Genomic DNA, 11,396 nt, shown 5'->3' on the forward strand with positions numbered 1-11,396 from the left:
CAAATGTCCTGGTCTTTACAGATGTCTTGTTTCCTGTCCAAAAACTAAACAGTGGGTGCTTTTATGAGCATTTCAAATCTCAAACATCTTTCTCTTTGGTTTCCTGCATCCAACAAACTGTACTAGTGTTTCTTTTAGGCCCTTACCTGGTAAGGGATAATTCTTTTGGAGGAGTGGGTCATGTTTGGAGAAAACCCAGGTGGTATTCAATTGAATTTTACTTCAGAGTAAATCTATTGAAATTAATGGACCTTACTTAATCATGTTCATTAACTTCACTAGGTCTACTCTGAGCAAAATTTAGTTCTGATCTGAAAGTCTCTGGTGTTTGCTGAACTAGACCATCCTTTGCCCATCTGATGCCCTCCAGTTGATTTTGATTGCAAGCTCCAATCCAACCTAGCTTGATCAGTCTGATGGGAGTTGTGATCCAAAGGGCACTGGGCTGGCGAAGGCTGAATGGGATTGTGGAATTCAAGCTCCACACAGGTGTTGGTAACAAAACTGGTTTCCTAATGGTGTTCTATGTAGGCACTTGGCAGTAATGGCCCTACCATTAAGCAGAGTGCAACTGCTTCCTCTGCTGGTCATTCCTGGCAGGTGGGGAGCAGTAGCAGCCTATGGTAGGACAGATCAGTGTGTCCCAGGTACCAGTAATCTGCCATGCATCCCTAAGCTAACCTGCTGCCCTCAGGTGTGATGAAAGATGCTGTCCTGGCGTCAGGGTTGAAGTAAGACAGAACTGCCACTCTCATCAGCTTCTATATTTTGCCTCGTGATGTGTCTGAATACCAGGTACTGGAAACCACAGGAGGAAGGAGTGTTCTTGTGCTTGGGTCCTACTTGTGGGCATCTAGTTGGCCCCTGTGAGAAAATAATGTTGGACTAGATGGGTCTTTGGCCTGATACAGCAGGCTCTTCTTACATTCTTAAGTTTTTATATCCTTCATGTCAGACAGCATAATGTTTTGGGCCAGCCCTTCAGGGTTCTTAGAGGACTCTTGCAGTAGAGCTACTGCTAGACCAACGGAAGGGTGTCAGGAATCTAGAAGCTGGGTTAATTTGTGGTGCCTAAATACAACCCACATTATTTACTCCATTGATGAGAGAAATGCAGCCTGAGCCTGTTCAGGGTCACTTTGATTTATTCCTACACCTTATGCTCTAGGTCAGGAGCACCTCTAGGTGCACATGCATTCGCAAAAGCTTTCCTTAGTGTCCACAGGGGCCTCCTCTCGCCCCAGCTGAAATTAGACCTGAAAGAAGCATTTTATTGTAGCTAATATAATAGGTTGTGGTGTGTGCTTGGTTGGTGGGGGCATGGCACTTTCTCCAGTTTCCCCCAAAAGGTTGGCAACTGCTGTTCTAGGTTAATTCCAGATATTGAAAACAAATGTGGGGGCTGTGTACCCTGGTGAACAGGGTACAGCCCCCACAAATTATGCCCCGTACCTTGGAAGATGTGGCCTCATTCCGAAGGATAGGAATTTAGACTTGCCATAGTTTCCCATTCTCATATATACACAAATCCTAGAGTATCTCTGCTCATAACAATAGCCTTTCCCTAAATGAGCTTTTGTTGTGTCCCCTCATGCAGTCCCTATAAAAATTACTGAAGGAACAGTGACTGACTGCTTGATGTCCACTTTAACCTTTTGTATCTCCCATGGCTTTATGTGTAGCCAGTCTTTAGAAGGAAAATATTGGTGACAGAAAAGCACAGTGGTGAGAAGGTCAGGTTTGGAAGTAGGTAAAACCATGTTCAGATTGAAGGAGAGAAGATGTTTAAGATCTTACCGCACACACTGGACAAGGGGCATGAAAATAGCAATAATATTTACACTAAACTCAGAGAATTACAAGCAGGCATCTGCTTCTTTGTTGTAGTGTTATCACTTATTTAGGTGAAATCATTTGCTATTCTTCTTTTAGTGAACTCTTATTGAAGTGACATATTGAAGGTTAGCGAAAATACTATGCCATTTTAAAAGGCTGAATGCAAGTATGAATGTGCTGTGCCACTCCCAACAGAGTGACTCCAAGTATTTTTCGCCACAAATAGAGGAGCCTAAAAAGAGGGAGCAGGGTTAGAAATAGATTCTCTTTTAGATCAGAGGAATGCTGTGTGCATCTCAACTGGGCAACAAACTGAGTCAAGATGAATGAAAAAAGTATTTTCTTTTTCTACTTAAGCAGCTTGTTGCTGTATAGTGAGAGGTTTACTTACCCTTTTCAAAGTGTGTTACACACAGTCCACGGTAACAGACAAATTGTGGCCACTGATTTTTATCTGAATTAAGGTGCTGCCCATTCAAAGGCACAGAAAGATGTCTCCAGAATAACTAGTGAATGATGATCTAGATCATATCAGAATATTTTTATTTACTAGACTCACCATGTCTCATGGAGTTCAGTGGGGGGTTACTCTCAGATAAGGGAGGATAGGGCTCCAGCCTTAGGCTGCAATTTTGTGTATACTTGGGAATAAATCCCACTCTAGACAGTGGAACTTGCTGTAGGTCTAGCCATGTGCAGGACAATAACATATTATTGAAGGTCTTAACCTCCAAAAAGGATGATCTGAGGTACTTGTGGTCCTCCAGATATAGTTGGGCTTCTAACTTCCATCAACCTCAACCAGCATGACCAATGGAAGTTGTAGTCCAACAGTACCTGAAGGCCACAGGTTTTCCCCTACCCCCCCATATAAAAACTAAGATTAGTTTCAGGGGTATATAATCGCCTTTTTGTGATGGAAAGAACACAACACTGCAAACTCTTCCCTGCATCTTTACATTGCAGGAGAAGATCAGTAGTAGAATAAAAGCTCTCCTTTGGCCAGATTGTCCACCAATGCTGATCATTAGGAACTGTTGCCAAACCTACAAAGCTCCCCCTGCCCACAGAATCACTGCAGAGTATTTTATAAATAAATCAATGAACCCTCCTTAGACAGTGTTGACATGCATAGGACACATTTTGGGGAAGGGGGGGTGATGTCTCCTTAAGAGAAGAATGTGTGGAATTCCTGTCTGGAAATTTCCAGAAGATTAGCAGTAAGTATGCTACCTTCTAGCTTAACCCACTTCTTGTGGTCTGAATTTCAACGGGCAATAACTGAGAGACGTATGAAGTGAACTGAGGAAGTGGTGGGTGCATCACGTAGTTCATTTTCCATTGTGCCTCAGCCTACATTGATGCAGTGAAAATGAAAAATAATGGGAACATAAAAGCATACCTCATCAGAAGCTAGAGCAGGGGTAGGCAACCCAAGGCTCGTGGGCTGGGTGCGGCCCAATTGCCTTCTCAGGAATCAGCGTGTTTTTACACGAGTAGAATGTGTCCTTTTATTTAAAATGCATCTCTGGGTTATTTGTGGGGCATAGGAATTCATTCATTATTTTTTTTCCAAAATATGGTCCGGCCCACCACATGGTCTGAGGGACGATGGACCGGCCCACAGCTGAAAAAGGTTGCTGACGCCTGAGCTAGAGGATGTGCTCCCTGAACCATGAATTGTGATACATAAACAGTTCCTCAGCAGCTGTAGGTGTCTTGCTGTCCTCATAGGGACAGAGATTGGGTGGGGCAAGGCTGCAGCAAAATCAGGGCAGTTCTGGCAACCTGGAGAGCCCCTCCCAGCAACCCAGAACTTGCTTGACCTTACCTCAGCCACCATATTCACTCCTGTCCTGACAAGTTCTGTGCCACCAGGAGAACCTCTCTTCTGCTCTCTTCATGATCCATCACTGGGGTTCTGTAGTATTGAAGAGCATGAATATTAAACTATTTGTTGCATCACTAGTTATGAGTGCAATGCCCAACCCAAGTGGTAGGAAGTTCTCATCTTTCCCACTCCCCATCCCAGTTATTGTTCCCTGGAGTACTACATCAGAATTTCAGTCTTTCCTCACTTGTCCATCATCTGCATCTGTTAGACTGAGTTGCCTTGACCCTGAGATGCTGTAATTGTGCATCTGTAATAGTGTTCTCAGGTAGTGTCTTGGGCAGAATCTTTTCCACACTGTTAAATCTAGCATTAAAAGTCTTCATGGCCTTGCTCCATCCTATCTCTTTGCTTAATCTTTGTCTTCCTTTTTGGTATTCATATCTAGTAATCCAGCACTAGATCTGTACATCTCCTTGTCCTCTCCAACTTCTGCTCCCTAGTTTCCTTTCCTCTTAAATGAACCGGCTTCTTCTGCTCCTTAGACCTTTGAGTCTTCTCCCACAACTTTATGTGATTCCCACCTCTCTCAGCTTTTGTGAGATAGGCAACCTGGTGCCCTTCAAATGCTGCTGGATTCCAACTCCTATGAGCCCTAGCCAGAATGCTCAGTGGTCAGGTTTGATGAAGTCTAGGGACGCGGGTGGCGCTGTGGGTTATGAATAGGGAGAGCCTGTAGGAATTAAGTATTTATCATCACAAAGAATGGCTAGGCTGTCCAGGTAAAACCATTAATGGCCAGGTAAACCCATTAACAGGGATGCGGGTGGCGCTATGGGTTAAACCACAGAGCCTAGGACTTGCCGATCAGAAGGTCGGCGGTTCAAATCCCCACGAGGGGGTGAGCTCCCATTGCTCGGTCCCTGCTCCTGCCAACCTAGCAATTTGAAAGCACGTCAAAGTGCAAGTAGATAAATAGGTACCACTCCGGCGGGAAGGTAAACAGCGTTTCCGTGCGCTGCTCTGGTTCGCCAGAAGCGGCTTAGTCCTGCTGGCCACATGACCCAGAAGCTGTACACCGGCTCCCTCGGCCAATAAAGCGAGGTGAGCACCGCAACCTCAGAGTCGGCCGTGACTGGATCTAATGGTCAGGGGTCCTTTACTTTAACCATGTCTATTGCTGTGAATGTCATATATGACCCTGTGAAGGCTTTGAATTAGCGTCTTGTCCCTGCCCCCAGCTTGAAACCAAAACTTTCTGTATGTGTGACTCAGCTGTCTAATTTCTACATTTTGTTACCCGTAACCTTCCTATCCCTCTGTTTCCCCTTGTAAATAATTTAGACTGTAAGCTGCTTGGGTCCACAGCCTGTATTTGCGCATTATGCCACTCTATAAAAATACCTTGAACATAGTTACCACTGGAGAAACAGGTGTGGTTACTCTGTAGAATGAAAATGTAAATTGTGAATACTAGTTGCTGGAAACCACAGGAAGGCAAGAGTGTTCTTGTGCTTGAATCCTGCTTGCTGGGTTCCCACAGGCATCTGACTGGCCACTGTGAGAACAGGATGCTGGACTAGATGGGCCATTGGTCTGTTCCAACAGGCTCTTCCTATGTCCTTGTGGGAAATGCTTTACATTTGATATGATTAACAAAATGCAAGGCTGTACATGAATTGGATTGTGATATTATCTGCGTTGTAAGTCATGGGCTATGTAAGGTCATAGCGAAACCACCAGGGCTCTAGTTGTCAGAGGTATTAGCCCAGGTTTGGATTTTATATCTTTAGGAATAATTGGTCATTCTCTCGTTGCCTTCTGTGTTCCGCAATTTAGCTTATGTGACTTTGTTGCATTATTGAATTAAATAATTATTATAAAGCCAAAGCTGTTATTCATAAATATGTATAACGTGAATGTTCCATAGAATCAATTAGATCCTTAATACCATTTGCAAAATAATACAGTACTACTATTCTTATAACAGATGCGGAGGGTGTCTTCTTTTTTAAGCTAATACTTTCATGAGACAATGCTCCACTCATTATAAGAACACAAATGATTATATTAAAATAACATCTCAGTTTAAATTTAATTTCTGATTATTCATCTGAATGCTAAAAACCTTAAACTGTTTCCTCCTTTATGTTTATGAAGCCTCTACCTCCTTGCCATGACTCAAAGGAATCTATGCAGGTGTTCAAACAGCACTGCCAAATAGCAGAAGAATACTATGAAGTCAAAAAGGAAATTGCACTGCTTGAAGAAAGAAAGTAAGCGTGTGTTTCCTTTTCTAAATAACTGTCATATACTCAGAAAGGTAACATCTGCATGAAGAATTTCTGCGTTAATCAAAGAGACTAGTTAAAATTAAATGAGTGACAGCTAACTATGTTATGCTTAGAGTAAACTAGTTTATTTAAATGGGTCTTCTCTGAATATGACTAACACAGGATATCATTCGGGGGGGGGGGGAGGCAGAGAGAGAGAGATTTCTTGTATTCCTCCCAAGTGTGTTCTTTCTTTTTCTGCATTGTCTGTCTACATTGCAAGCTTAAAGGTTAAATTCACAGAGGCATCCATAGGCAAGAGAAAAGCAATAATAGATTCATGTCCTGTGACCTGGAGAGGTTGGGGATGCGTATCATTCATGGAGTTTGACCTTACCTGTTTTGCTGTTTTGAATACGGAGTCTTGGCATTGTCAACCAATACCATCTGGTCAAAAGATTATTTGGATCTAAAAATTGCCATCTAACACATTGACTTTCAAGGCAATATAATGTTCTGTGGGTGGTTTTGGCCCATGTATCTGATGGCCTTGGGTATCAGGCTACCTTGTCATATCACTTCCCACTACAGTTGCTAGATCACTCTTCTTTTGATATTTTGTCTGAAATCTTGGAGAATTGTTGCCAGTCTGCAGAGACAATATTGAGCTAGATGGGCCAATAGTTTGGCTCCATCTAAATCAGCTTCCTATGTTCCTATTTGGGAGGAGAAGATATGATGAATTGTAAAATCAAAACCAAAGGTTTGTCTAAACATTACCCATATACATGTATTCAGTTTATTCATGAAGTATTAAGCTTTCAATGTGAGTTATATAATATTTACATTTTAGATTTAACCACTTTTTAGGGTTCATATGTCACAGCCAGTGTTTTTCCAGTGTGGTGTAGTGGTTAAGAGCAGTAGTCTCGTAATCTGGGGAACCGGGTTCGTGTCTCCGCTGCTCCACATGCAGCTTCTGGGTGACCTTGGGCGAGTCACACTTCTCTGAAGTCTCTCAGCCCCACTCACCTCACAGAGTGTTTGTTGTGGGGGAGGAAGGGAAAGGAGAATGTTAGCCGCTTTGAGACTCCTTAAAGGGAGTGAAAGGCGGGATATCAAATCCAAACTCCTCCTCCTCTTCTTCTTCTTCTTCTTCTTCTTCTTCTTCTTCCTCTTCCTCTTCCTCTTCCTCTTTCTTATACTGTAACTCACCCTGATACAAAAGTCTTCTGCTAGCTAAGAGTTCATAGAACAGCATTTTAATGTGTTTTCCTTCTTTTCATAGTTCTTAGGATCCAAGCCAAAGGGACACAAAGGACATTTAAAAATCTCTCTCTTTTTCCAGAAGGGAGCTGATCTCTAGGCTAGATCAAGCTGAGAAAGAAAACATGGATGCTGCTCAGCTAACTAAGGAGTATGCAGACCTGACAGAAGAGAACCGGACACTGAAGCTGGCCCAGACGCAATGTGTCGAACAGCTGGAGAAGCTTAGAATACAGTATCAAAAGAGGCAAGGATCGTCATAACTTTGAATGAACCTGTCTGAGCCAAAAAAATCTGGGCTCCCGTTCTGTGCTAGGCAAGTGTTCCTTCCCCCTCCAAGGTTTCCTCTGATATGTTGGAACACTTCACTTGCAGAATATGCAAATGTCTAAAATGGATTTAATGCTTGCCAGCCACTAGCTTAATATGTATATTTTTATTTGTTATATAATAGATATTTTATTTCAAGGAACATAATTGAATGCTTATCTATCCCCATTCTATGTTCAAATGGATCAGTCTGAATATATTTCTTCCAATTTTAGGAAGATACAAGCACACTAGAAACTGATTTGAATAGTCTCTGTGTTGGGAAGTGGACCATACTAAGGCATATTAGTAGGAACACTGTTAAATATGGGGAACACGGGAGCACACGCCTGTTCTTTCATGAACCTAACAGCTTATGGGAGAAAAACTAGTTCGTTTTTCTGACAATATGTGCCAATGGGCAATCATACACTGAATAACTTTTAAAAACTAGTAACATGGCACCTTAATCACTTTCTTTAAATAACTATTGCTGTAATCCTATACAAAGTTACTGGGACTAAGTCCTATTATGCTCATTGGGACTTTCTTCTGAGTAGACTTGCATAGGAACGCACTGCAAATTGGCAACAGTGATTTGTACAACTTTGATGTGGCAAGGAAATGGAAAAGTGCACATTTCCTTGTACAGTACTGTACCAATCTTAACATTTTCCTTGAAAGTGAGCCCCATTGATCTTAATCTTACCTTAATGCGCTTGTAGTCCTTCCAAGAGGAGGCCTTTCAGTGACAGGACTTGCTTCTTAACAGTGGCGGAGGAACCCTCTCCTTCACCCGGGGCACTGCAGTCCGTATGGGCTGCCACTTGCACAGCGACCGTACAGGCTGCCATGCAAGCGGCATCCCATACAGACGGCACATGTGTGGCGACCGTATGGGCTGCCGTGCGCGCGCAGTCTGTATGGGCTGCAGCTTGCACGGCGACTGTACAGACGCCTCACGAGCGCGCCCATATGGACTGCAGGCACCCTCGACTGCTCTACAGCTGGGGGGAGGCAGGGGCCATCTTGTCACCCCTCCCAGAGTGGCACCCAGGGCGGACTGCCCCCTCTGCCCCCCCTTCCTACGCCACTGCTTCTCAATATAAGTATGCTCAGAATCAGAATGTTTATGTAATCCAAATTAATACTACTAATAATAATTTTATTTTTTATACCCTGCCCATCTGGCTGGGTTTCCCCAGCCACTCTGGGTGGCTTACAGCACATATAAAAACATAGTAAAACATCAAACATTAAAAGCTTCCCAATTAGGGCTGCCTTCAGATGTCTTCTAAAAGTTGTGTGGTTCTTTCTCTCCTTGAGACTGAAGGGAGGGCGTTCCCCAGGGAAATAATAACCTTATCTGTGCATGACACCTTGGATTTGTCTATGCAGACTTTCCAGGTGTGATTCTATGCAGTGAGCCAGCTGTTTGAATGTTGGTGCCATGCACGCATACAGATCAGCAAAGGTTGGATTTCACACACCATCTTCTTGGCTGCCTGCAGCATTTTGAGTCTGAGTGATAACAGTGTGAGAAACCAGTTTGGGAGACTTTTCGAAGCTGATTTAGTGCATAGCAAAGTCTGACTAAGAACTGGGGGCAGGAAGCCTTGTGGGAATCAGCCTATATTGCCACACAGATACATCTTCAAGCCAACGTACATGACTTCAGATGAGATCTGTGATTGGATGTCCTGACTTTCCTTCTCATTTTTTTCGTCTTAAGAGCACTCCTACGCCTGCCCATCCCACCATTTCAATCAGGATCATGGTGCAGAGGGAGGCAAAGGGGAAACCAGATCTCATAACTGGAGATAAAGGGGCTCTTGAGAAAAGTACAATCTAAAATGTGTGTCTGTGTGTATGAGAGAGAGAAAAAGACTTTTGCATTGCCCTATGTAAATGACAGCCCTATGCATTGTCAGACAAAAATATTATTGAATTCCAGGCAATTCTGAGCATACTTTTAAATCAGATCCATTAATATTGGTGAGCCTTAGTTCTAAGTATATGCGGTTAGGATCAGGATATTAAAATTATGTGTCATCTTTTTGGCATACAAGAAATAGAAAAAGAACATGAAGATGGTGAATGGTTAAGATTATATAGTTGTCAGTTGGAGCCCCAATCCAAAAAGCATCACTTGGAAGTAAGTTCAGTAATGGGATTTCCTTTTGGGTAATATGTTTAGGTTTGTGGTGTAAAAGTAGTGTAGTATCCGTATCAATTTTCTAGGAGAAATAGCTAAGCATAAAAGATTAATATCAAGTATTTCCTTCCTCTATTGGTAACTCTGTTTTCATGAATCAGCTAAAAATTCTTTGTTATACTTCCATTTCTATTCATACAGTATTTTTTTCATTAAAATACAATTTTAAAAGTTACTTTGTTCCTGAATTTCCTTTCTTCTGTTAGTAAGTCGTAGGTCTGACTGAGATGTGTGAATTGCTTATATATTATAAGGTTTTCCCTAAGTACAGTACCTTAAACTGGTAGCAATGGTTCTGGTTCATGTACATTCTACAATGGCTCCAACTCAACTACTGTAAAGTGCATTGTAAATTCTCATTAAATTAATGGTAGATTTGCCTTGACTTAAACCCTACTGATTTAAACTGGGTTTAAATGCATTTCACTTTACTTGGGTTAGGGTCTACTGTGTGACAAACTATATTTCCCCCAATCTTGGTGAAATTTGCGTGTGGAATTAGCATCCTACGAGTTACAAAGGATTGTACCTCATTTAAAGAGTTTTACAGCTGGCCATTTTTTACTCTCCTCTTCATTTTCAGAACCTTTCCCCATTTCCTTCTTTTTAAAGTTCTTAATGTGTATCCTGGCATGGTGAATTCATTCATAAAATTTCTAAACCTAGCTATTTCATCATTCTAGAACACAGCTATTTCCCACCCCTGTCTCAAGCCAACTTTAGGAAGGGTTTGATTGGCTACGCAGGTAAAATTTTACAATTTCAGCATTATTTAGAGAAAACAAAAATGAGGGAAAGGTTGCAACATTTCAGGATTTTTAAGGCTGTCAATGGCTACTAGCCATGGTGACTAGGTTCTACTTTCAGTATCAGAGATTATATGCCTCTGAATATTAGTTATCGGGCAACACGAGTGAGGAGAGTGGTGTTGTACTCCTCTCCTTTTTGAAGGCTTCCTATAGGCATCTGCTTGGCTGCTGTGAGAATTCTGGACTAGATGGGCCTTTATCCCGCAGGGCTTAGTTGGTAAAATAAAAGCAAATGGGATGTGTATATTTAATATTATGGAATGGAAATATATGTTGGGCTGTAACTACATAAACAGTTTTCTATAGGTTGGTCATATTTTGGTTGCCTCTCAATAGAGATCTCAATTACAGCACCTGTGCTACGTCATTCATCTGCACAAAGAATCAGAAGCTTCTGCAAATGCAACACATTGCCCTCTTCACTTCAGTGAAAACCACATATCTGTGTCGAAGCAAAATAAAAAAATTCCTTCCAGTAGCACCTTAGAGACCAACTAAGTTTGTTATTGGTATGAACTTTTGTGTGCATGCACACTTCTTCAGATACACGAAAGCTCATACCAATAACAAACTTAGTTGGTCTCTAAGCTGCTACTGGAAGGATTTTTTTTTATTTTGTTTCGACTACGGCAGACCAACACGGCTACCTGCCTGTAACATATCTGTGTGTTCATGTGAATGGGCATGCAGGTCTCTTGCCTCCATGGAAATGAATGAGATGCTCTCATCCCTTGCAAGATGTCAGATGTCACAACATCATGGATTATCTATGTAGGAATTCATAAACTACAAAATGTGTGTGTGTGTGTGTGTGTGTGTGTGTGTGTGTGTAAATAATATATTATATATACTTAAGA

General features: G+C 42.0%; 1 protein-coding gene across 3 annotated transcripts in view; it reads left to right on the forward strand.

Annotated features, from left to right (window-relative positions):
- MAP3K7CL (MAP3K7 C-terminal like) overlaps positions 1-9,905 on the forward strand; it is a 40,253-nt gene extending 30,348 nt beyond the window's left edge. For all 3 annotated transcript variants that reach the window (XM_028726994.2, XM_028726996.2, XM_028726993.2), the window contains 2 exons: positions 5,828-5,943; positions 7,289-9,905. In XM_028726994.2, the coding sequence (XP_028582827.2) occupies positions 5,828-5,943; positions 7,289-7,469 (297 nt within the window). In that variant the 3' untranslated portion in view covers positions 7,470-9,905. The remainder of the gene's footprint in view (positions 1-5,827; positions 5,944-7,288) is intronic.
- Positions 9,906-11,396: the final 1,491 nt, after the last annotated feature.

This window comes from Podarcis muralis, chromosome 4, assembly GCF_964188315.1.
Source record: "Podarcis muralis chromosome 4, rPodMur119.hap1.1, whole genome shotgun sequence".
In the NCBI taxonomy this organism is placed as follows: Eukaryota; Metazoa; Chordata; class Lepidosauria; order Squamata; family Lacertidae; genus Podarcis; species Podarcis muralis.